The sequence below is a fragment of the Engystomops pustulosus genome, chromosome 11, assembly GCF_040894005.1.
Source record: "Engystomops pustulosus chromosome 11, aEngPut4.maternal, whole genome shotgun sequence".
NCBI lineage: Eukaryota > Metazoa > Chordata > Amphibia > Anura > Leptodactylidae > Engystomops > Engystomops pustulosus.
Window position 1 is genome coordinate 26,307,847 of NC_092421.1, and position 27,698 is coordinate 26,335,544.

At 39.2% G+C, this 27,698-nt stretch overlaps 1 protein-coding gene across 24 annotated transcripts in view; it reads right to left on the reverse strand.

The window, feature by feature from the left end:
• CAMK2G (calcium/calmodulin dependent protein kinase II gamma) overlaps positions 1-27,698 on the reverse strand; it is a 173,611-nt gene that overhangs the window by 27,872 nt on the left and 118,041 nt on the right. For 8 of the 24 annotated variants that reach the window (XM_072130635.1, XM_072130641.1, XM_072130636.1 and 5 more), the window contains exons 6-15: positions 25,824-25,896; positions 25,242-25,344; positions 24,104-24,187; positions 23,500-23,594; positions 22,165-22,287; positions 21,723-21,806; positions 20,812-20,854; positions 15,054-15,092; positions 14,587-14,649; positions 5,290-5,330 (exon numbers count right to left, since the gene is read on the reverse strand). In XM_072130635.1, coding sequence (XP_071986736.1) covers positions 5,290-5,330; positions 14,587-14,649; positions 15,054-15,092; positions 20,812-20,854; positions 21,723-21,806; positions 22,165-22,287; positions 23,500-23,594; positions 24,104-24,187; positions 25,242-25,344; positions 25,824-25,896 — 748 coding nt within the window. The remainder of the gene's footprint in view (positions 1-5,289; positions 5,331-14,586; positions 14,650-15,053; positions 15,093-20,811; positions 20,855-21,722; positions 21,807-22,164; positions 22,288-23,499; positions 23,595-24,103; positions 24,188-25,241; positions 25,345-25,823; positions 25,897-27,698) is intronic. The other 16 variants (XM_072130642.1, XM_072130637.1, XM_072130645.1 and 13 more) reach the window with 2 other exon arrangements.

Consider the following 27,698-nt stretch of genomic DNA (forward strand, 5'->3'; position numbering starts at 1 on the left):
GTTATCATGTGGGTTAAAACTGGAGACTAATAATTTTGAAGGGAAAAAAAAAGGGGGGGGGGGAGTTATATCTCAATTTTCAGGACAATTAAAGTGTAACCTTGACTTCAAAAAAACTTTTGATATGTTGTAAGGCAGGTCATTTCAGGCCCTTTTGCAATTGGATTAGTTACCCAAATCTTATTCCTTCATTTTGTATTCTGCAGGACCCCCCCAGGACTCCTCATATGGCTGTTGCTAGGCACATTCCGTTTTCACGGAGCTGCTGACTATGGAGGTAGAGACACACCCCCATCTTTCTCCTTGCAATCAGCTGTTTACCTCACAGCACAGTGCTCCAGCACTCAGCCATGTGCTGCCATGAACACGAACTATTGTAGTAACAAAACACCTACACTTATCTCTCCCTCCGCTTTCTCTACAATTGTGTATAAACAAATAATCCACACACAATCCTGCCTCCCCCACCACCACACACTCCACAGCAGGAAATGGCAGGAGAGACTCCAAGTCTTCACGCTGGCCCCTCATGTGCTGTGCTGAAGGGATAGATAGATATGAGATAGATGGGATCTACACAGATAGATATGAGATTGGTCAGCAGCAAGCGCTTGTGATGGGGCAGGCCCCGGCCCTCCATCTTGCCAATTGTGGTTCTTTTGAAAGCTGGAAACCCTGGTTGCTATGGGCCAAAAAGGGTACTAAATGAGGACCGAGAGGCAAAATACTTTGAGGAATGATTCCCAGAAACTCATGGAAAGGAATTGTGTAGTATTGTATGTTTCGTTTTTTTTTTTTTTGCTCAGAATGACGGTTACACTTTAAAGTAACATGGATTTGGAGTGAATAGATTCGGATCCATATCTAATCTTATAATAGATGTGGTGAAATTTCAGCTCAGTGAATGTAATGATTCGCTCATCTCTAATTATAAAGACCACTCACAAGAGAAGCTGTATCTCACATCCATTTTCTCTAAATCCTGCTGGTACATTTACATTGTAGGTTTTGTTGTAGTATTTTACTTTTTCAAGTACATTAAAAATATGACGTTGCAATCATAACATCATATTTTCATGAGAACATTTTGAGGAAGGGATAAAACATTTGGATAATATAAGACAATGTGACTGTATTCCCTCAACCTGCAGAACAAACCTTGGGAAAACAATACAAGTAACATAGTCATAGCCATTAAAGGCTTCACTGGATAAACAATACCTGATTTTATTTTTAACTGTCTACAAAAACACAGGTCTACAACACGTAAACACCACGGGGTTCTACAATGTAATTAACATATAGTGTAGTACAAATACATACTATTTCATGTTTTACCCTCAACAAATGTCCTTTCCTACTGTGCCTACAGAAAAACTAGAGCTCTCGCTATAAGATACGAGGAGTTATAGGTCTAAGAATTCACACTGCCGTTGCCTGCCGTACCATAGCACGGGGGGCACACATCAGCGCGCGGGGAGAGGAGGAGGAGGTGAGAGCTGCTCACCCCTACCCCTCTCCATAGGAACATATGGGAGGAACACGTGTGCGGCACTGTCAAATTCATGCTAGCTGTTAAGTGGGCTGCCGTACAAGGTAGCCAATGAGGAAATGTTTTCCTTATTCCGTTGTGGAAAACGGATATTTTCTAATTTCCCAGAATCTTCCAGTGGCGCATCAATGGCTGCAAATATCGACACTCCTGCAAGGTGGACTCAATTGGCAAAGTCTCCATAAGGAGAACTCTTTCTTCCTGACCCTAGTCTAAGACATGTCAGACCAAGTCAACTGCTGATAAGCAGAGGACCAGCTGAACATCTAAAGCCATGTACACATGTCGCGGAATAGCTCCAGGACTAACCCAATAGGTCATTTCACAGCCTTTCCACTAGCATTAGAAAGCACCCAAGACTGACTGGCTTCAGATGTGTTTCATACTGCAATTTTTTTCTGCAGCAGGGGGGATAAAGGACATCCTGCATTATAAATCCACATTTGCGGCTCAGGCAGGCAGTTAACCCCTTGCCGCCTGAGCCACTTTTTACTTTGCTGACCCCACCCATTTTTTACAAATCTGCCCTGTGTCACTATAAGTTGTATAACTTTGGAAAGCTTCAACATACCCAAGTGTTTTTGAAATTGTTTTCTCGTGACACTTTGTACTTCATGTTAGTTGAAAAATTTGGGTGGTATGTTTTGCGTTTATTTATGGGAAAAAAACAGGTATTTGTTGAAAAATTCTCCATTTTCGAAATTCAAAATGTTCTACTTTTTCCATACATAGTCATAACAGCAAAAAAAAACTTGATAACTAACATTTACTGAATGTCTTGTATATGTTGAAATGTTTTTTATGCATCCTCTCACTTTTCTAGGATATTATGGGGCTTTGAACTTTAGGTGTAATTTTTCACATTTTCATAAAACCGCAAAACCCTGCTTTAGAGGGACTCAGATTTCACTTTGAGAGTCCTAAATAAGTAAAACCCCATAAAATACCCCATTATAGAAACTATACTCCTCAACGTATATGTCAAACAACTTTTATGAGGTTTGTTAACCCTTTAATAGTTTTGCAGGGGGTAAAACGAAATTGTGTGCAATTATGAAATTTTTATTTTTTTTGTTAAATAAATGCGTTTTAAAAAAAAATTAACATATTCTCAGTGGCTAAAATGCCAAATGTGGTGTTAACCTGCTGTATGGGCACAAGCCAGGGCATTGAAGGGAAGCTGCGCACGCAACTTTTTGCGATCAACGTTTAGAACAAATCGGAAGGGATTTAATGAAAAATGTACATTTTAGCTAATTTTTCAGGTTTTTTTTTACGGCGTTCACCGAGCGGGTCCAATAATTTTTTAGATTTATTGTACAGATTGTTATGGAAGTGGCAATACCAAATACGTGGGGTTTTTTTGGTGATTTTTGGGGAATCTCCAATCACGGGTGTTAGAGATGGGTGTCAGCTGTAACATCAGGAGCCGCTGCCAGAAGTATAGCTTAAAGAGGTATTCTCGCCTGGGCATTCACATTCGGTTTGATAAATCTGCCATATATAAATATTTCTTCTATTAGATGTCATTAAAAAAAATGTTCCTGTGTGAAGATAATTTCTCATAAATGTAGTTATATGGTCCCTTAGAAACAAGATGGCTTCCTCGGATACGGCCACCTCTGCTTGAGAGATTGCACAAATAAACAAAAAGGTTTTGTATGTGAAATGTCCGGGAGTTACTGCAGGTCCCACAGCCACCCTGTGGTAATGATCGCTGAATCCTGGTGGTCCAACAGGACTCCATAGCGCATGTCTGGCCACCGCTGCCAGAGTGTGACGTGGTCGTAACCGAGGAAGCTATCTGGTTTCTAAGGGACAACATGACTACATTTATGAGAAATTATCTTCACACAGGAACATTTTTTTTAATAACATCCAATTGAAGAAATGTTTATATATGGAAGATTAGTGAAACTGAATGTGAGTGCCCAGACGAGAATACCCCTTTAATGACGAATGTGATACTATTACGTCAAATGTCGGGAAGGGGTTAAAAAAACACAGAGCCATGGAAAGCAACAAATTTGTGTGTATGTATCCTAATATGGCAGACTTTCCGCACAGAAAACCTGTATGTTATACGTGCCTTGGGGCCTACATTTATACAATTTCAATATACCCTATTCTTTTGTTGTTAAATCAGTGGCTTTTTCCCTCCTCACATAAAACTATACAAGCCCCCTTAGTGCGCATGTTCATTGAGAAGTTTTGGAAAAAACTAAATGTTCGTATAGCGGGTATACTTTCGTTTTTTATATACATCATCATAAATACCTGGTCAACATAGATACTAACTTCTTACTTGTTAACCACAGATGGTAACAACAGCCACGAAACACAACACAAATCGAAATGGATCTATGTTTTATGGCAAAATAAGAAACATGAAAAAACAGACACAAAAGGAAAAACAAATATTGTTCCTATACTGAATCTTAACCAAAAAAAAAAAATACTATCAAATACTATAAATTAAAACAAAATAGCCATCAGGCAGTGTGTTCCTCATCAGGACTCTCGGTATCGGATATTAATGTTTGGTTTCCATATTGGCCATAGTGGAAAATGGGTAATTATAATGGGCTGTTGGAAGTGATGTATCACAGGATACAACTAATATAATACATATATATAAATTCCCATTCTAAACATATATCTATATTTACATGCCATCGATAGAACCTTGATTTTCTGTATTAAAATAATTTTGTTTTAATTTAATTGTTAAAAATACTGTATTTTTCGGACTATAAAGGCACACAAAAAATCCTTTGAATTTCTCAGAAATCAAAGGTGCGCCTTATAGTCCAGTGCGCCTTATACATGAACTGACTTACAAAGGCTGCCTTGAACTGTGCCCAGGTCTGCCACCTGCTGGTCATTCATTCTTATAATCTGGTGCGCCTTATATATGAACCTAGACGTTTTAGCAGGCATTTATTGATGATGCACCTTATATATGAACCTAGACGTTTTAGCAGGCATTTATTGATGGTGCGCCTTATACTCCGGTGCACCTTATAGTCCGAAAAATACTAGTCAATATTATTTTCCTAATTAAAGATATTAAAAAGACACAAAGTTGTACACTGACATACTAGAATTAGAGAATACCTCTTAAAGAATATATTAAATTTTTAACCAAAATCTTTTAACCAAAAAATAGTGAAGATGTCATAAAAGCCTAAAGTTCTGAATATTGTTTAAATTAAAAAAAAAAAAAAAAAAATGATTATGTAAAATACTATAGTTCTGTGTAATGTCCCTATGACATAACTGGTACATGGCATACAAGGTAGGAAGCGATGTCCTGGGGACAGAGAAGCTACAGACATTGGTGGTGAAAAAAAAAACTTTCAAAAACTTTTTGTTCCATTTAGAAAGTCCTTCCATTCACATTGTTACAGGTTTGAGGTCACACACCAGGGGATACTATGCATACGGTACTTTAGCAAATGCCATCATATACGTAAAAGTACAAAATGCTGTCAACGTGAAGTAATAATCATTATGCATTAGTAAAATAGGTTATTCTGCATATCATAAGGAGCCATTGCTGTAGATTCTAGGAAGGAACAGATTAGGGTTTTCCTGTAACATCACATCATGTGCAGTTATTATGGGACAAGACTCAACATTTCTCTTTTGCTGTTAGATACAATAATCAATATTTCTATGTATTTGTGCAGTCAGACTGGGAAAGGTTTTCCGATATACATAATGCGACAGCTTACCTTTACTCCATCTGTTTTCTTGTTTAATAGACTTTTGGCAGCTGAAAAAAAAAGAACACAAAGGGATACTTAGAAATATAACAGGACTCGCAGATATTCTTTGGATAGCTTCCTATATGTCATTTGTAATTCCAATCTCCATAAGGGCTTCCCACTCTGGATGTAACAACAGTAGGGAGAACACCTAAAAGACAAAATACCATTCACTTCTGCTCCTCTTATTGCTTGTGTTACATTGAGGGATGATTCGGAGATTGATGTTCATTCTCTTTGAACCTATAGCCAGCATCAAACCACAGAGTAATGGTGGACATAATATAACATTGCCTGGGATAGGCTGCACAGGACAATGTTGTGAGGGTTATAATGTCCTACCTGACACTTATAAGAGTTCCTTCTAGATTGTAAGCACAAGGCAAGTATATTATTATATAGTATATATTGTACTAAGGGATAAAAAGGACAAAACATCCACTGGGAACAAATCCGCAAGATACTTCAAGACATCTTAGACAAGACCACTTAAACCTGGTGGAGGATGTCTGGACACTAGCATAGACCTTATATAGTCGGATTGGTCCACCATAATGACTTTGTGCACAGCCAGCTTTACATTATGTTCACATGGAATTGATTGGTAACTTATAACTTGCAGAGCATTCAGCCTCTTACCTTAAATGTCTTAGTGATAGCAAACCATGCATTGATAGCAACATCAAGTGCCCAAACTACAACCAAAACCCAGCTATTTTTTGTAAAGTGCCAATGAGGCAATTTGAGCAGTAACTTATTACTCCTTGCTCCCTGGGGACACCAATAGAGTAGAAGGAAGGAGAAGTGTGGATACTCAATGTAGCTTCCTGGAACTGCAAGAGGCCTTTAGTCCTGTCTGGCGAAGTCTTCACTGGGGCGATGGCGCTCACTTGTGCCATAGGTTCACCACCACTGTCTCAGGGATAACCACTTTTGGTCTGTGAATCATGGTCTTTGTGGTGGTCAGATATCGGAAACTGAATACTGCATACCGAACATGATAGTTCTAAATGATGAAAGAAACCGCCACATAACCTCAGGACAACAGCATAATACTGTAATCATACTCTCAGTTTGGCACTGTTGGTCCATGGAGAAGCAGAGACTCCATGCATCTAATTTATCTATCAGGCTTGGAGTCCCATCAACAGCACATTGTTCAGTCTGAGATCTGGTCCGTGATGTGTGTTTTGGCCCTAATTGCATAAAATCAGATGCACTAGGAATTGTGTTTAAAGGAACACTCCAGGAACCATAAAAGCACTAGATCATTGTTGGCCAATCATAGGCCCCCGTGGTGACATCTACACATACTGCATTTTATTGTTTAGACCAGAAATGTGGTACAAGTGCAGAGATCACCCAGTTATGCAGCAGACATAACTGGGCAGCTGGAACAGAACATTTCTTTCTTTCTTTTTTTTTTACCCAAAAAACTTTTGACCCAAAAAACTATTTTGGTTTTTTATGTTATATCACTTAGGATCGGCAATACCAAATATGTCATAATTTTTATGTTTTCATTTTTAGACATATTTGAAATTGCAAAAAGGAAAGATCTAACCTTTTCATTGCAGTTACCAAAAACTGCCTATCCCTCCAGCCCTTCTAAAACCCTTCTACTGACAGCTAGTTTTTTTCTTTAATAATTAAACTTAAGGGCTCATATCTGACTTTATTTTCATACCTTGCATTATTATCCTGCTTTAAAAGTATATTTTTGTGTAGCACTATTGCATTTTAGGTGCTGTGGTCACTATTGATTGGGTGGTAGATTTTGTGATAGATCTCAATTCACAGAAGCCACAAACTACAATTACCTTCTTTTAGACCATCTCCTAACTCACCTAGGCATAATTAGTGAGGAAGCGCCTAAGCTACAGCTACAGAATTAGGCAACATACACGACTATATTCTGGCAGAGCCGCAAAATAAAGGATGTGTCCTGCCATTTGGGCTAATTTGCAGAATGGCCGATCATCTTTCAATGGAGGGGTGAGGAGAGTTCACTCTCCCTCCCATATCCACCCGGCCGTGTGTTGTGCCCTTGTTCTTACCTAGGTGGGCACACGGTTTTGTGTATGTAGCCTTAGTGTGATTACATTTGTATCAATCAGCAGCAATCCTCATCATGCAGAGGAGGTGATCTGTAGGACCACTGGAAAAGCTGGTGACAAGCAACACTTTGACTTGTCAAGCTATATTCACTGAATTAAAGGAGCAGTGCAATGCTAATGTGAATACATAATTGTCTATAAGCAAATTGTGGCTATAAAGCCAAATATCAACTGGCTGAGCTTCTCCATCTCTTTAATATGCTGGTTGTCTTGTTATAACGTGGATATAAAATGACCAGGGCATTATATGCATCCACTCATGCACTTGTTACATCCTCAGTGTTGTTACATAGTCAGCATTGGAGCCCAAGTAATTCAGCCGGTGACAACTGCTATAAGGAGGACTTATGGATGGCTGAAATACCATCAAGAGCTCCGAGGAAAAACAGATATTTGCACAGCTGCTTCTGCTGGCACATATTCTGAGCCGCCTGGTCCAACCTCATTGTTTCAAACTTTGAGTCATTTAAAATTCTCGAGAGGTCTTGCTAAAATTCTTCAGAGCGTGGAACCAACTGAGCCGTTCTGTTTTAGGTGCATAATCTAAAAGCAATTTATATCTAAAATAATTCCAGAAGTCAACAAAGTATGTTCTTGATATATATGAAGAATTCTTCGGGGTATGTCATTGTATTTTAAGTTGGAGAGTTTGAAAATAAAAAACTCTACACATAAGAATATCATCTCACATTTATTAAACGAGATTTGATTGGTTGTAAAAAAATACTACACTGTGATAAAATGTCCAGCAGTCTCCCCTCATGAATTAAATGCCCACGGTAGCCCCTCCAATTAATAAAATATCCAGCAGAGTGCCCCCATTAAGGTAATGTCCAGCAGAGAGTCCACTTAAAAAAAATAAAGTTAGTACTCACCCGCCGGCACTGACTACTGAGTCCTCTTCTCCCCACAGCACCTTTTCGGGTTCCCGGCCGGGCCGGCAGATGCAGGTCTATGTGATCTGCCGGCACAGAACTATGACGTCAGCAGGCAGTGACACTGCTGCATCATAGTTTGTGTGCCGGCAGACCACATAGACACGGATCTGCCGGCCAGGCCGGGAACCCGAAAATGTGCTGTGGGGCGGAGAGAACACCGGGAGCCAGCACCGGGGGCGAGTACTAACTTTATTTTTTTTATGCCCAAGTATAAGCCAAGTGGGGCTTTCTCAGCACAAAAATTGTGCTGAAAAACTGGGCTCATACTTGAGTATGTACGGCCTATAAATTGGAAGAATAAAGAGCTATATTTGGTTTTATAACATTTTTAAGCTCAGTTTTCCTTGCTCTATAATATGTTGCCTGTAGAAAGGACTCTACTATCAGCTTGACCACTTACTATTTCATAAGTATTTAAGATTTCTTGAAAACAAAAATATTTTTAACCATTTTCAACATCAATTTATGAGCATCAATAAATATCATGGGTAGCACATGGTGTATGCATGTTCAAATCTTGTCTCATGTGGGTGTATTTAAGGGCATCAGGTTTTGAGTTTAGGTCACAGTAGTCACTCTACACTTGACCTTTCAGAAAGGCCACCTCTACCCTTCTCCTTTATCACCTGTGGAGACATGCTCTGTCAGCTCATCTACATCTCGTGTGATGTCTCCCTTTAAAGTCTGCAGCTCTCTCCGCCAGGCCTGCTCGTACTCCAGTGTCACAAGGCCGGGCAGATGACACCCCTGATGACATTCTATGAATGCCACGTGGTGGTCAATAATATACACACTTGTGACACCGTACAACGCAGGATGCTACAACTTACTGTAACTGGAAACCAAAGCAGCTGTTGATGGCTCTTTTCAATGAGCTGTAAATGCAGACCATTCAAAAACTAGGACTATTTTAAGAACTGTAGAGGTTCATCTAGAAGAATGGGTGGCTAATCAAGTGGTGACATAGTATTATATCCTTCAAGCAAGAGCGACAGGAACGCTGACAAGTAATGTGCTTGGTTTTCGTAGAAACGTTTTACTAATGAAAGAGAATAGCTAAATCATAGCATGCAACAGTTCTGCCATACAATACCATCGGTGAACTATGTGTATAGAACATATAAAGTACATACAATACAGAAAAAGTAAAAAAAAAAAAAAAGTGCACACACATACTAAAATATACTCATATTTTTAGTATTTCCATTTTATAGTGTACAAAAAAAGGTCACAAAGAAGACATGTTATTTGAGATCGTTAAAGGGAAAAATCGATTTTCAACCTTTCTCTTTCCATTCTCCAACACATGGAATACTTACTCACCTCACTGAATGATTGGTTATCACTTATATTATTTTTTGTTGGTTTAGACCTTTTGTACTTACACTGCTAAGCTCTTAGCACTCTGCTTTGAATTTCTACACAGATGCATTTTTTCATAGTCCTGCTGCTACTAACATACCTAAAAGGTGTAGTCACACAGCTCTCCATTGCTTGGCACATTACAGGTCTGCACAGTTACACTATTTATAAATTCTCTCCAATCATACCTTTTGTGTAACTGTCATTTAATATTAAATTTAATATTTGTGTGTGTGTGGTGGGGGCTGGGGTTTGCGAACATTTTTGTAATATATCTTAATAAGGAATTCTGCTTAGTTTTTTTTTTTTAAAAAAAAACCTTATTCCAGCCTGTACAGTGAGCTCACATCTGATTTCCCTTTGTTTGTTTACACAGCTATGAGCAGTAAGGATTAACCCCTTCACTTCCAGCTTTATGTTTGAAAATAATGTTCATAATATACTACAGAGAGAGAGAGAGAGAGAGAGAGAACAGAAAGGATTAAGATTCACTGGTCAGAGTTGTGTAAACAAACAGGAGAAAGAGTCCTGTCTTCCGTTATGGGAAGAAGTAAAGTAATTACAAAGGACACTTTCAGCCTGTTTTGTTAACAAACTAAGCATTTCTTAATGAAGTACATGAGAAAATTGTTCACAACACTCCCCCCCTCCCCACTGCGATATCGAAAATCATCTGAAATGGCTCATTTGCATATGAAGGTAGTTTTTATAGGCAATGTAAGAAATGATTTTTCATACCTCCTGAGGGTTCCATTAATTTAGTACTATGTAAACATGTGATGCATAGAAAATATAACATTTGGTTCTGCTTTGTGTTGTATGTAAATTTACAATAATCAGCTATAACAGTTATCACAGGTGTCTGTAATGAAGCTTTAGTGTTAATCCTGATTCTTATGACAATCCAATATTTTTAAAATCCAATTGTCACAGAGACCAAAAAAGTTCTGGCTGGGATTACAATGATAAAATATACAGTTCCGACTTACATACAAACTCAACTTAAGAACAAACCTACAGACCCTATCTTGTATGTAACCCGGGGACTGCCTGTAGTACCAAAAAAAAAAAAACTCCAATATAAACAAAATTTAATTTGAATCCCTTATGATTTTTTTTTTTTTTTTATACAGATTATTTTTTGTGCCATTACAAACCTAAATCACTGTACAGTCAGTCCCTCGGTTCCGTATGAAATAGGATCTAAAGGTTTGTGCTTACTTGAATTTGTATGCAAGTCAGAACTGATATGTTTAATAATTTTAACTCCAGATATAATTTTTTTGTCCCTTTGACGGTTTCGAATTTAAAAATTTTGTGCTGCCAAAGGAATAATTATTATCCATAAAACTTCATTAAAGACACCTTATAGCTCATCATTGCAGCCTGGGACTAAAGTAAAGCACCCAGAGAGCTTCAGCAGAGGTCACAGAAGACCGTATGTAACTAGGGGTCATCTGTCGAGTCGAGTCAAGTCGAGTGTCCTTAAGCCGGGGACCCCATGTATTTGTATTGGCCTTCACAATATAGGTAATATGTAATTGCTGGCACAAAAAAACTGATACACAATTTTACCAATAAAACCCCTTAAAAAAATCATAATAGTAACTTTTCCCTCTCCCAAGCCAAAAAAGGGTGTTGTTGATCAATATATTGAACAATTATGGAAGATGTCAAATGCAAAGCCTATAGTAAAGAAATTTGATCATGACCAGAAGGGGTTCAAGCCACTGACTTTATAGGAGGGCTGTCTTTTTACTGAACAAGAGCTAATTTGCATAGCTTTTACCCAGAAGGGCACTGCATGGCCTGTGAGGCCGACTATACAACAATACATGGCGAGTATTGGGTACGGATTTCATTATGGAAATTCTACAGTGTACAGGCAGTCCCCGGGTTACATACAAGATAGGGTCTGGAGGTTTGTTCTTAAGCTGAATTTGTATGTAAGTCGAAACTGTATATTTTATAATGGAAGTTCTAGACATTTTTTTTTCCTTTTGCCCCAGTGACAATTGGAGTTTCAAAATTTTTGGTGTAATTGGACCAAGAATTATCAATAAAGCTTCATTACAGACACCTTACAGCTGATCATTGCAGTCTGGGACTATAGTAAAGCATCCAGAGAGCTTCACCAGAGGTCACATGGGGCAGAGGGGTCCGTCTGTAACTATGGGTTGTCTGTAAGTCGGGTGTCCTTAAGTAGGGGACCGCCTGTAATACAATAGCACCCAAGTCATTGTTCTTTTACTAAAGTAACACAAATGTTGTACAAATGGATGTGGAAAATAAAATGAGCAGCATTTCACTATTCTCTTAGCTGATCTATAGGCGAATTAAAACTTGCATTGCATTGCTCTCATGTGCAAAGTAAAGTCAAAACGACATTTGCCATTTTATTTATAGAACATGTGAGACTAAACTTTTACACCTACACTGACAACCAAAACATAGGTAATTTTGGACTACGATCACAGCGATACCAAATTTATATAGGTTTGAGCGCATTTTTCCGTTACGGGATTCACCAACGGGAATAACCGGTTTTATATCTTTATAGATTGGACATTTTGGAACGTGGTTATACCTAACATGTTGTGTTTCTTTTTTTACTTTTTTTCCACATTTCTTTTTTGGGTGCCGGGAGGAGAGGGGCGAGCCCTCTCCCTCTGCAGGTACACCAACCACACAGGATTGAACTGTTAGAGCAGGGTCCCAGCTATCATAAGACATCCGGGTAACTGCTCTCCCTCATCCCTCATTGGCCTAGCCTAAGGCCCCTTAGAGACCGACATAGAAACCCATTTGGGTGGTCACTAAGAGGTTAATAGATTTTAGAAATTAAAACCATTTGTTTAGAAAACAAATGTCAAATACGTGTGTAAGGTGTCATATTTTGCGGGGCAAAAGTTTTTATTTGTCGCGAAACAGCAGTGTTTTAAATATTTAGGTGCTATTTTCCATTATGGGGTTCACTGCTGGTAATAACCAATTTTATATTTTAATAGATGTTTATGATTTTATTTTTATTACTATTTTTAGGCTCCCTTGGGTACTCTTACTCTAGGGGTCCTAATATCTCAGTATTGCAGTATATGGTGAAACTGATATGGATCTCCAACAGTGTGCCACCAGGACACTGTTACAGATCTCGCTGAACATCTCCTTAAGTCTAATAAAGACTGTCTCTTGGTTGTCATGGGATCTTACTTCACTCCTTGATGACGTCACTCATCAATGAGGTCTTTGGTGATGGCATTTAAAGGGTTTACACCTGTGATCAGTGGTAGAAGCAATCGTTGTTACTCTTGAGTGTTTTCTGCAATGTGCAGAAATGGTTTTCAGCCATGAACCATATTCCCTAAAAGACAACCTGTCACCAGAATTTTACCACCCTAACTAACAATGCCTGCTGATAAAGAGTTGCAAGTACTCTCCATATCACCTAAAATTAGCAGCCAGTGCGGAATTGTACCTTAATTACAGCCATTTTTCTGATAAGCATATTAGCTTTCCTGACTCATGTCTGCTGGCTGTGACTCTACTCCCTCTTGTGCTGCCAGTAAACCATGCCCCCTTATTTTGACTAACAGAGATACATTCGTGTCATATAAACAGAGTGACATCATCTCAGGTCCTTCAGCCTCCTAACATTAGCAAACTGTACCCACACTGTACTGTATGTATCTGATGACATGAAATCACAGCAGCCTCCATAGCCATCATAGTCATGTCATCAGAAACATACATGGGGTACATTTTGAAAATGTAAGGGGGACAAGACCTTTGATGACATCACTCTGGTCACATGCTATGAACTGCTGAATAGTAAAGGAGGCATAAGTCATAGGGAGGAGTATATGGGAGGGGCCGGCTGAGCAACACACGCCTCCTCTGATTCCAGGTAATATAAAATAAAAATTAATTTATGGGGATGTGAAGGAAACAATTTTTTAGCTAAAAGAAGGGGGTCAGTTAGAAAATTGGGCTCTATAGGAACCTGTCACTACCTGTATGTGTGGAAATGTGGTGACAGGTGTACGTACCATCACAGGTTGTTAAAGGAAGCTTACCATCATATCTACCTTAATAGGTAGATTTCTGATGATAGGTTTCCAATTGTACCAAAGTGAATGCAACAAAAAAGTACTGGAAAAAAAAAAATCTTCATGAAAGAAAGTGAAAAGGTTTTTTTTAAATGGTCACTGCACACAGGAGCGGAGAGATCAAACACAATCCACATATAAATCTGGATGTTTTTCATGCTCAATCCACAAGTAACACATGCGGACTCACGCCACATTTTTGTCTGGAGCAGGTTGTGGATTGTACATAGTGGTTCTTATCCACAGCTGATGTCAAACTTCCGGAAACATTCATCACTGTGACGCCTCGTGTGCAAGGGCCCTTAGTCTCTTTGAACTACTGATAGGAACCCGATATGTGTTACAGAAGGTGAAACCAATCACTGAAGACACGTGAAAACTTCAAATTAAGAATCAGTCCTGGTATTTGTGACCAATATTATTTCTTCTCTTCCCATGAGAAACAAGAAAGAAGAGAGAAAAGCCAAGAGCTGCTCCGCATGCAAAGTAAAGTTAGTAAGTAGCACATCAATGGAAAAAAAAACTCCACATCAGGGTAAAATGGGACTCCATGCCAAACTTCACCACTAAGGTTCACAACATGTCCTGCCCCTGAGCATGCAGGCACTGGCATGCAGTTTCGTCAGGGGCAGGAGTAGAGGATAAGGGAGGGGGGAAAGGAAGTCAAAAGAAGAGGTAATCAGTAGGGAAAAAAAAATCAGTTCAAGGTAATTGGGGTTTGGGTCAACTCATGCCACGTACCTTGCTCAGCCAAGTTGGCAGCACTGGTGGCGGCTGCAACGGGGGCGGAGCTCTGCCTGCCAACTGATTGGACAAAATCATTCAGTGGGGGGAGCCGCAACATTGCAACAAAAGTCCAAATGAGCAACAATAAAGGCAAGATGCAAGTCAAATAAGCATTGATTAAAAAAAAAGTATGACAAAACTCAACAGAATTGTATGAAGCTTCAGTAGACTTTCAGTGCACATGTATATTAATTTCACATTTGCCTGGAGAAGTGCTAGGGGTGGACCTTGCAAAGCACAAAAGACTCTTCATTTCCTTTCTGTGATGCTAGAATACAAAACACCAGATATATTTCTCTCTCAAGCATTGAGTGGTAGCCAAGATTGTGTAGGCAGTAGCAAGCATTCACTTTCATATTCATTTTGGGTGCCTAAATGACCAAACAACAAGCAAAGGATGCCAAGATGTGCAACATCCCCACCTGCAGGGTCTTCCTTTTTCTCTCTTCTGTTAACAGCACCTAGTTTACAATTATAGAAGACCTATTAGATATGGTGTGCAAACAACGCATTGGACATGCAGCATCTTGCCTTGCAGTGCCACACTCTACTGAATGCCATGTTCAAGCATCTTATAGACTCTTGTGTGCTCGCAAAGTACCCCCGACCTTCTCAAGCAAAATAATAAACAGCAAAAAAAAGAAATAAAATAAATCTATTGCAACAAGCCAGGAGAATAGAAGGGGCAGAGTAGCAAGTCAGTAGGATGAATGTAGGGAAGAGGAAGGAAATGTGGAAAATAAGCCGCTGGTTCCTCTTATACTCTACCAAACCTTTGTACTGATTAAGGCATCGGAGGAGAAAGAAAAAGGGTTTTGGGTGCTTTGTTAGCATAAAAAACAGCAAGAAATTATAGGACAGAAGAAGGGGGAAAAAAACAATAAAAATATGTAACATTTGTAAACTTTAATGCACTGTAGAACTCTGTATTATAGGTGGATACAAGAGATTTGAATCGGTGTTGAGGAAGAGGACACTAAGACTCTGTTCACATGTGTATCATGGTTTCTTTTACTACAATGCCAGATCCATCAAACAACAAGTATCTACTAGCTGTCAGGCAGCAATGAAGTGACCATTGTTTGAATGGATATATATGATGGAATGTACAACAAGGGCTCCTGATGCGGATGTGAACAGAGTCATATGCCGATGTCACGACTGTGGCATTTGGACTATTTCAGACTGATGCATTATGTTACATACAGCACATCTGCAGTATCAACATGCATAAGACCCCCAAGCTGTACGTGCCTCGCTCACTCATGAAGCATAAGCATGTGGACAAATCTAAACTTTACTGAGGCGAAGTGAAAGTTCCCTTGACCACAGCTGATACTACGGTAAGTAGTTTTTCAGTGGAATACAATTGCAGCTATAACAATCCATGCAACTGGAATAAGACCCATAACCTAGGAGGGAAAAAAAGACCGTCTCCAACAGCATCATTAATGTGACTCTATAGATTTATTCGGATCTAATATAAACTAAAAAAAAAAAAAAAGATTGCAATTTAATTTACCTTGACAGCAATTTCACCAGATCAGGAAAATAAGAACTGAGTGTATAATGTCAGGAAGCCGGGGAAAATACCAACAACCTCAGGGGCCAGTGGGGTATTTGCCTCTTAATCATAAGCCGGGAGAATCCCTTTCACAGTCTTACTGAATAATCCATGTTACACATTTTACAGCTTTCTTTCCAAAATTACACAGAGCTGGATGAACGGAAAGGAGGATTCAGCTAATCAATGCAAGTTTGGATTCTGAATCCCCAGGTAATACAAGAGGAAGTTTTGGCACGCAAGACACCCCGTGCAGGGGACCATGCAAGGTAATGCACAGGTGACCCTTGAACCCATTATAGCCGCTTACACACAAAATGTGTGTAGCCAGTGTAAACCTGCGTTATGGTAGCACAATCCCAGGGGCTGCACACAGTGCAGTGGATAGGAGTCCCTACATTACATAGAAATATAATGTTCCCTCTGTCAGCTGGAGCTGTAATAGTTAATACAGTTCCGGCAGAGGGAACATCCTTACATTATATTTCTTTATATTTCAGTAGGATCGTGCCACCATACGACACTTCTACACGGGGGCTGCACATGGTTGTAACATGCCTATAAGTCAATGTAGTCTTTTACAAGTATATAGAGTGCATCAGGAAAGCACACACCTGGTGGTTCAACCTCTTTTAAAAATGTCCACCGCTACTTTATTACACTTTATTCTACATTACCTTGCTCCCTGCCAGCAGTGTGTGGAGAGTCTTAAATAGGGAGTGGGGCAGCTGCAGGAGCACGTGTCTGTCCTCGATGCATTCTTCCTCTCCTCCTCCTTCCCCTGCCTGTTTAATGCATGCCGAGGGTGCTGCATGAGTGTGGAGGAGCGGAAGAATACAACAAGAAGGCTGAGACACAGACTTCTGCAGCTACACAACCCCCCCCCCCCTCCCCCCCCCCGGTTGGGGACTCAGCACACACTGCTGACAGGGAGCCAGGTAACGTGAAATAAAGTTTTAAAAAGTAGTGGCAAAATTCAAAACGATGACAAAGGCATTTTTAAAATCAAAACAGCATAGGCTATTGGAACCTGACTCCAGCTCAAAATCACATTCCTGGTGACTGGTTTGCTTTAAGCTTTTTCTATATATACACACACATTTGTATATAAACATATACACACAAGATGAGGCCCATAACTTTAAACTCACTGAAAGAAGGAAAAATGCTTTAAAGTTGGGTATGTTGTAAAAGTCTCCTTTTCCGGCCCTATTTGCATTACCTAAAGAACACAGTTCATAAACTACTTGGATTTTAATTTATGTAGCCTAAGAAGAACAAATATTCATATTCTCCAAAGGCCGGACAAAATCAAGCAGATTAATTCCATTGTGATGCCAAGGAAGCATGTATCCAGTGACTTTTCAGCTTGGGGTGGAATACTTACCGGATGGGTTCTCTTTAAAATACCCTGTTAATCTATATTATTAAAGAATTGTACAGAAGTAGGTCCTCATCTATTCACTAGATTGAAGAAGCTATGACCTGGTGGGATTAGCATGGCGATTGAACTTCTGCTAGGTAAGCACAAAGTTTCCAGGTGATCAGTGTTAAAGGAATGTCTAAAGTGGGCAACCCCTATAAAGAATATCCTTCCTTCTAAAATCAAGTTTTAAAATTATGCTAATTAGTAGGAAGGGCTCAGGGGGGCCTTATCAGAGTTCCTCCATGCTGTAGCTTCACAGGGGCTATGGTAATTAATGTTCTGTTCTGGCTCATTAGCATAACTTTAAAAGTTGATCATTACATATTACCTTTTGCATTCCACATAAAATGATAACTAGATGTTTTATTACTCTGCTTTGTGCTGTTACTCTGTGATTCATCCTGGAAACTTAGAAATATTCTGACAAGAGGTTGTCACAATGATATCAACGACACTCAGTGCCGAGTGAAGTAGTAATACCCAGTTGCCAAATTATTCAGAAAAGTATTAATTTACAAAGCAATGGCACAACATAATGTACTGAAGTCAAGTTCCCACCACAATTGGTAGAAGGAGGCTGGGCACACGATGAAGACTTCGGCCATTGGATTGTCCAGTGAGCTGTGCTTGGAGTCCGATTGCCGTCTACGGAGCACATTGGGCTGTAAAGGATGACTTTCGCTCCACGGTTCTGCCGATTGCGGAGATAGGGGATAAATGTAGTTTATGGAAAAACCTGACCTACTCTAAACCCATGAAATGATGAACTTGCATTTTCGAGGCTTTTAAATGTTTTTAATAACCAACAATCACGTTAGAAAAGGGTAAAAAACCACGAAAGACGACCAGAAGTTTCTATGATTATTTCTGAGAAAAGACAATTCTTATCATCATAAGTGAAAAGCACAAAGTGACACAGACATCACAGTAATGTGTGCCACTTCCGTGTCTTTTTTGCGTCGTTCCAGAAATAAAAAATACATGAGTTGGAAATACAGTTAGTACTCAGCTCGGTTACTGTGACCTAAGAGAGAAAATCTGTATTATGTCAGTATAAGAAATATATGTGCACCGGAATTGGAAGTTATTAATCCTTGTGCTACATGCACCACCATCACACACATAGTAATATTTCCCATATTTCATCCTCATGTTGTCCGATCACATATGCACAACACTCAACAATACTTCTTATGTGTTGTAAGCTGCGTCCTAATAAAACACTTACATCCACGCTCTGCACTGCGATGGTCCCTATGATAATACTCTTATATATGTAGACTCAAAGTGACAACTTGCCATTACTATTCGATTACTACTGCATCAATAAGGCCTTGTGCATATCCACACACGGTGTGTCAGACAGGAAATGCAAACACCCAATTGTCAATTGATTCATAGGCCAAAACGGGTTTTAAAATGGTTATTTCTTGAGAAAGAAGTATGATATACTGAAATGAAGAAATGAACTGGGAGGACACATATGTTCTGATGCTGGATGATAAATCTTGTGTAGTATAAGACGGTCTAGTTATACTTTACACCTCCTGATATTCGGCGTAGTTTACGTCATTATAATTCTGGCTTTTTATTCTGGCGACTTCTTGCCACGTAGCCACCTACTAGTCTTTCGGAGCCACGTAGCCACCTACTAGTGCCGGAAACAGATGGAGTAATCTGCCCCAGTGTGTGTGCAGATCTGATTGTAACAATACTAAATATGACCACAAAACTAAAAAGACTGCGCTACAAAATCCTTAAACCACGGGTGTATTAGGCCAAAGACAGGGGTGCAACTAGGAGAGATCGGACCCCATAGCAGACTCCCCTTTCAAAAATAAAGTGTATAAATATTAATATACACAAGCATTTATACACTCATGTATACACACATATTTCATTCATACACACAGATTTATACACTTTTACACATATACTTTCATAAACACACATTTTTGCATCCCTACATACAGCATACACACATGTGTGTGTGTGTATATATAAGACACACACAGTATGTACATACAATACATACACTTCATATATACATATACACACACATACATACATTATAGACACACGCATACATACATACATACAATCAGTATATACACATCATAGACAAACAGTATATACACACCATGTATAAAATGGTGCACATCCTCCATGTTTCTGTGTAGCAGGTGGGGTGGCTATGCTCCCTGACATGGTGGGCCTTGTAGTAGCTGCTATGGCTGCTACCCCTGTGATTACGCCCCTTGCCAGAGACGCACAACATAATCACATTTTGTCTGTTATGCAGGGAAGAAAAGACTTCTTGTATAGGATATGACTATGATTCAGGGAGTCCCATTCTCTACCCCATCTTTAGTCCACGAAATCCGGCCAGCACACGTTCCAGAAATCATAGTCGTGTTTCTCTAGCGACAGTCTCCGATACAAATGCTTATAATAGAATACCCTAATAACCTTACATGCTTATAATATAATACCCTAAGCAATCCTTCAACCTACCAAGTAGGATCATACAAAAAGAGCAATATCATCTAAGGTAGAACAGGGGGAATAGATGCTATTTAGTCTCGTGTTTGGCATCACGGAATGGATATGTATATTTTCAGTGGCATTTGTATTTCTGATACATTACACTTAATTATACTGTGATCTTGTTAATCCTAAAAAAGTCAATAAGTGGAGTTGTCTGCTTATTGATACTAAAATCTGAGTAATGCTAGAATGATTACCATGAACAACAATGGGGACCGGTCACATTGTACAAGCAGTCCAAGCGAACAGCAGCACGTTATAGAGCAGAGCAGACTGATATATAGTTTTATGTCAAAAGTCTGTGTACTTAGAACATTTCTGATCATCCAGGTCTATGGCATGCACAGATCACTCATGTACTGTATAGTCCAGGACCATGGGACATAGGTTACAAGATAATATCACATGACAACACATAGGCAACCCTGACCCACACCCAGATCTTTCACTTACAGTAGTGGGCAATACACAGCAAGAACAAGAGTCAATACACGTTTCATCGTAGCATACGCCTATGGCCAAGCATTTGATAAGTTTTCACTACATAGCACCGATTTGTTTGCAACAAGCAAACGTTACCCATGCAGATTTCTATCACTATTTTAGTTGCAATACTTCTTGTATTGCAAACTAGGCGGCTTACCTGAAAAATTTCGAGATACCAGCATTGTAGTAAGAATTGCACCCTGGGAAAATATAAATGAACACAGATGTAACCAAGGTATGAGATATGGTTCACATGCCAAAAGTTGATTCATTAGGGCACCATTTACACCAGTCCATATAACAGTCCATATAGCAGTCCATATAGCAGTCCATATAGCAGTCCATATAGCAGTCCATATAGCAGTCCATATAGCAGTCCATATAGCAGTCCATATAACAGTCCATATAACAGTCCATATAACAGTCCATATAACAGTCCATATAACAGTCCATATAACAGTCCATATAACAGTCCATATAACAGTCCATATAACAGTCCATATAACAGTCCATATAACAGTCCATATAACAGTCCATATAACAGTCCATATAACAGTCCATATAACAGTCCATATAACAGTCCATATAACAGTCCATATAACAGTCCATATAACAGTCCATATAACAGTCCATATAACAGTCCATATAACAGTCCATATAACAGTCCATATAACAGTCCATATAACAGTCCATATAACAGTCCATATAACAGTCCATATAACAGTCCATATAACAGTCCATATAACAGTCCATATAACAGTCCATATAACAGTCCATATAACAGTCCATATAACAGTCCATATAACAGTCCATATAACAGTCCATATAACAGTCCATATAACAGTCCATATAACAGTCCATATAACACATTACCTTAATAACAACTAATATTTACCAATGATGAAAATATAGGAGAACACTACCAAATAAACCAGTGCTCATCTCCCTGGACCCGGTATTTAGAGGTTGTGCATTTTCACCATAAAGTTGTCAGCTAACCAGTTGTGCAGCATTATAATGGAGTTATAATTATAATATAATTGTTTTTTCAGTTGCAATAAAACTCACTTTAAGCTTCCTCCGGGCATTAAACTTCCTCAGACATTCCACTGTCTCTTGTCTGTGCATCATTGAGGCAACTGTTGATCGTTGCTAAAAACAAAAGTAAAAGATAAAATGAATAAACACTAATTGGCTGATAAATTCTGATAAATAATTTACTACACACATATATTCTAATGAATGTAACAATGGGAGGGTTTATAATCCATGAATTTCTATGCTCATACATTTATTTCTGGAAGAGCTTTGGATGTTGTAGATAAACCGGTGCACATCGCTGCTCCATTCGTGGCAGTAATACAAACTTATTACAGACAGACAGACAGATTGTGACACTCACTTTACTTCCATATAATTTATTCCATAGGGAAAAGCCTGTAACTACCTATTCTCGCCGTGTAAGTGTTACAAGCATTTACATAGATAGTAGCAATAAAGTACAACTTACGCAGACCCACGGATGCTTCAATGCCTGGTCTGCTGTAATGCGTTTTGCGGGATTTATTGTCAACATCTGATTGATTAAATTCTTTGCTTCCGGGGTAACTGTGTCCCATTCAGGGGAAGGAAACTGAAAGCAAAGAAGAAAAAAAAAAAAAGAGTCGATTTTTCAGAAAACAATGTACCCTATAATGATACATCATCATCTGTTCCATCAGCACAACGTACATTTCACACAAGACGAGTGTAGTGCGTGGTGATGAAGGCGAGGGAAGGTAACAATGGTCCCTGCGTTATGGACAACTACAAATAACTTCAATACAATCATAATGATGATAATTTGTATGACAACACCAGAAAATGGCAATCTTTCCATTCAACCCTTTCTTCGTGTAGAATTCACTTCTGATTTTGGCTTTTAAACATTGAAGTGAAATACTGAGAAATTCTTCTTTGGTCCTACAGAATCCACTTCATAGCTGGTTCCCCTTCCCATATGGGGGGTAAAATATTCTAGAGGCAACATTCAGAATTGAAGAAAACCTGTCAAGGCGATTTGGGCCACTAACCCACCAACAGGTTCTAATGGACAGGTGGTCAGTGATTTAATATCCCTAATGGCTCTTTAGCAGGTCTGTTTGTGCCAAGTATTAAAAAACGGAAAAAAAAAAAAAATCTCTGGTGGGCAGTAATGCAACAAAGCCGGAGCAGTACACCCAGGCTTCATTGTGGAAGCACCATACCCACGGCGTATGTACATTGAAGCCGGGGTGCATTACGGTTTCACTGTACAACTGCAGAGGCGTAGGGAAAGCTCAGAACAAGTCAAGTATAAAGGATTTCTAATTTAATAGTGTCCACATGCACTAAAGGGTGATTTGGGACACAAAACCACCAGTCCATATGGACATGGTGGGTGGTATAGTGTTCTAAATCATCCTGACAGGTTCCCTTTAACAGGATGTTACCCCATGATAATTCCTATCATAGGTTAATATTGCATAGAGCCCTTAACTCAACTTCGATTCATTATACATTGTCTTTAGGGAACAGTTCTTATACACAAGGGGAAAGTTAAGTGGGACCTGTTAACCTGTTCAGTGGCATCTGTCTGTTAACAGTGGAGCAAGAGCGGTCTCAGGCTGACTTCTTGATATAGGAAGGGACAATTGAGTGCTTGTGAGCCTATCAATATAGTCTAAAACAATAACAGAATCGGATTCTGCAATAAGAACCGATACATATAGTTCTTAATTCAGAAACGGACCAAAAATAAGTATAAAATAAAGGAAAAACCCAAGTATTCAACAAAAAAACAAAGTGTCTTTCTGGTCCTACTTACATCATATGCTCCAGCTTTGATCTGTTGATAAAGCTTGTGCTGATCTTCATCCCAAAATGGAGGATAACCCACTAGTAATATGTACAGAATGACCCCTAAAACATCAACCAAAAAAATTCTAGTTATTAAAGTTTCTCCATCTACTTTAATAGCAGCCAGTCAAATGCTTGCCCCGTCCTTCAAAGCTCTCCCAGTACATCTGTACATATGTCCTCAATGTGAAGAGAAGGCGGCTCATCTACCAGGGACAATAGATGGGATAGATTCCAGGATCAAGACATTCCATCCCTTTCTTGTTTCCATATACATGCCAGATAAAAGTCTAGAAGCTTCTATGTCATTTTACACCTCAGTGACATTCTGTTTTGTTGCTAGCAAGAGGGAATTCACAGAAATTGTAGGGTAAAAGTAAGATGGCAAAGGAAGGAAAGAGAAATGATAAGAGACAAAGTATGCGGCAAAAGAAACACTTTGTCCTGATAAGATATTATAATGTTTTTGGAGACGTTTAACTTATAGAAAATTTCTAAAGTTGTTGAAAAGTTATTGACTATTTATTTCATTGTAAAAAAACTCAAACAGGGTCCAGAGAGAGGATTCTTACCACAAGCCCATATGTCAACTGGTTTTCCGTAAGGATCTTTTCTTAACACCTCTGGGGAGAGGTAACCTGGTGTACCAGCAAAGCCTGCAAGGCAGAATGTACTGCAGTTACAGTAGTGTTCACTCACTCTCCTTTAACCTTTAATGCCATCTTTCTAATCAAATTTCAGACATCAATATATCAAATCAAGACCCTACACAGCAGACAAGTAGATGTGGCTAAAGAACAACTCCTTACATACCTAGTGAATATTTCTCCAGTAATTAAATTCTGAAGAAATATAACTCCTTACCATATGTGGGCACCACTGGATACATTTAGAGGCTGATATATCAGGCGGGATCTTTTACAATTCTACTCCAGGACTTGCTTGGCGAAGAATTGTGCTAAAGCATTCAGATCTAAAATGTTCGCAGGTAGAGATAAGCAGTCCCAATCTTTAGGTTCTGCATCCTCAAAACGGCAGCTCCGCCTAACCTGGATTTGTTGCTTGATGAGCTGCAGAGCTGTCAATACGGCAGCTTTACAGACCTAGCAACTAGTCATGGCTGTGATTGGCTGGCTGTGTCCCCCAGTCCAATCAATCATAGCCATATCTAGCCACTTTGCAGTCCACCAAGCAACGTAGGCGGGAGACTGGAGGATGCATAAGCTAAAGTTTGGGTCTGCTCATCTATATCTGCAGGACCACTCAGCTGCCAGTAAATCTTGTAAAAGGACTGCATTTAAAAAAAAAAAAAAAGTGAGCAGATTTTTTTTTTTTTAAAGTGGTTTTCAAGTCCCAACACAAAAGACAGATAAGGAGAGTACACTAAAGATCAAGATTCTTACATACACAGTGAATATTTCACTGATAATTCAGTTTTGTAAGAATATCTTTCCAGTCATTGTAAGGAGTTAAGTAAGAAAGAACTTTAACAACATCTCCTCATCTTTCTGTTTGAGTAAGGTGTGAAAGCCGATTCAGATGCTGAGTGCAGGGTGTAAGGCAGGGAAAAACAAGGATAAATATATGTTTTTTTTAATGCAATATATTACAAAGTTAACTATTATCACCTGCCCTGTTAATTTACAAAGTAAAAAGAATTAGGCTTAAACATTTTGTCAAACTTTTCCACTAAAACATTCACATACTCACCGAACCATGCCTGCTGGTCTCCCTGAACTTCAATAGCAAGACCAAAATCAGCTAGTTTGACAGCAGCACCCTTGCATTTACTAGCCAACAACAGGTTTTCAGGCTACAGAGAGAAGTGAACAAAAAGAACAACTGCTAAGAATGTGATGCTTGTTACATATTAGTAAACACAGTCCATTATTCTGCAAATGTATTGGATTACTGAGGATCACGGAGATTAAATGATCCCGGCAATCACTAGGTGGCGATCATCACATTCTGATGCAGCACTGCAGATGCAATTATCCTCCAATAGCTGACAATCTAGTGTCTTGTCTGACATATGATTAGCCCAAGAGGCTTATGTGTAAGAAGGTGGTAATGCTGCGGAGAAGGAAAAAAAGCTTGGAAGAAAGAATAAAGCAGGAAAGGCAGGGGAAGGGAAGAAATGAGATGGTCAAGATTCAAGATCCAGCAACATTACCAAATGCTGCAATGACGGTCACCCTTCTAGGATGTAAGACCATTCCTATAATCTAGCTACAATATGTACATGAGTATACAGGAACCTATACAATTACTCTGGGTATAGGAGACAATTACCTTAAGATCCCTGTGTACAATGTCATGTTGGTGGATGTGGTTGACGCTTTCCAGGATCTGATGAATACAGTGGCTACGGAAGGAAAAACACATATGTTACTCTATGTTAATCCAATTTTTTTTTTTTTAAATGACAATGAATAAAATATTTAAGTAAATATCACAATAAGCACACATTTGGAGCGGCACCTGGTAGCCGCACTCCCTCCTGGTGGAGCTGTGGTATTTTTCACACAAGATGATTTGTTATAACTTGCAATAACCTTATAATAACCATCCTGTACAATTTTGCTTCGATTTTCAGGTGGTGAAAATTAGTTCCAAGACAAATGACCGTGTCACATTTTAACAACTCTCCAGAATCTGGGCTTACTGCTACTTGTACCCCACCACAGGGATTTCCTATCATCATAGCACATAGTGGTTTATATGCACTTACTTTATCATGCAAAGCTGGACGTAGTCAGTGTTGTATGACAAGGGAGGTAAAGGGGTTTCATAGCTAAGCTCAAAGCTTTGAATCATGAGGAGGTTGGGGCAGGGAAAGTTACAGGACCATCTTAAGAGTTGGGTAACTATATCTGTAGTTCTACACATTTATTTAAAGGGTAAATCCAGTGTTAAAAGGACTGTTCCAATCCAATAAGCAGGGGTGTAACAACAGGGGAACAGCAATAGCAGCTGCTATGGGGCCCGCAGTGTCAGGGGGTCCCGGCATCTGACGGGACACAGCAAAGAATGGAGGAGGTGCACCATTATATACATATTATGCTGCACATTGTACAGCATAATAATATTACACACACAGTGTATCCTCCACAGTACACAGCATGACAGGACTAGAAATCATTATAATAATTATTTCAACAATCATTATTTATATAGCGCCATCATATTCCGCAGCTTTACAAATCGTAGAGAACATATCCAAATAACATAATACATTACAGAATACAAACAGTCACTATGAACAATCATCTCTACTTCCTACCATCTACTTCCCCTATCGGGACAGTACTGTATAAGTGCATCAATCTACATATCAGTGCATGAGTGTATAAATAGGTTAGTAAACAAATAAGTATACGTTTCGCGGAGGAAGGAGGGCGCATTTAGAGGTCTGCTTTGGGGCCCTTCCCTTAAGGATAGTCTTGGATTTTCGAAAGGCTTTCAAACTAAAGTTTTTCTTCTTATTGGAAGCAATTTGAATCCATACCCGTCCATTGTCACTTCCACTCCGATTCTGCCTGCATTCCCTCTACACAGGAAGTACTACTCTCTAGCCAATCACTGGCCATAGCTGGGACACAGGATTGCTTCAGTACCATTTACAGCGGTTTAGAGGTGGAACAGAAGTAGAGAATGACAGGGATACCGACCATAACATGATTGGCAAAGGACCATTAGGTGAATTCTTTTTTTTTTTTTTTTTTTTTTTGACATTTTTCAAAATTGTACCTCCAGGTTTAACGGAAATCTTCCATCAAAACGAAGCATGGATAAGCCAGGGACAATTACTTATATTTCCAATCCTCCTTCTTTTCTAAAACAAACTTATTCTAATTATTCTAATGAACCAGAAGGGCTCTGGAGGGAATGACAGAGTCCCTCTGTGCTGTAGCGTGACAGGCTGTTACACTGTCTCCCCCTCCCCCCTTCCTCTGTCTGATCTAATCGCACTGCAGCAGAGGAAGTTTCAACACACAGAGACAGGGGAAAGTGCTGCTGCACAGTGTAACAGCCTGTGAAACTATAGAATGAAGGGGCTCTGAAAACACCCCTAGAGCCCTTCTATAGTTATAAAAGTTGATTTTGGAAGGAAGGAGGCCATGGATCTATGAGTAAGTGTCCCTGGATTTCCTTTAAAACTCATTT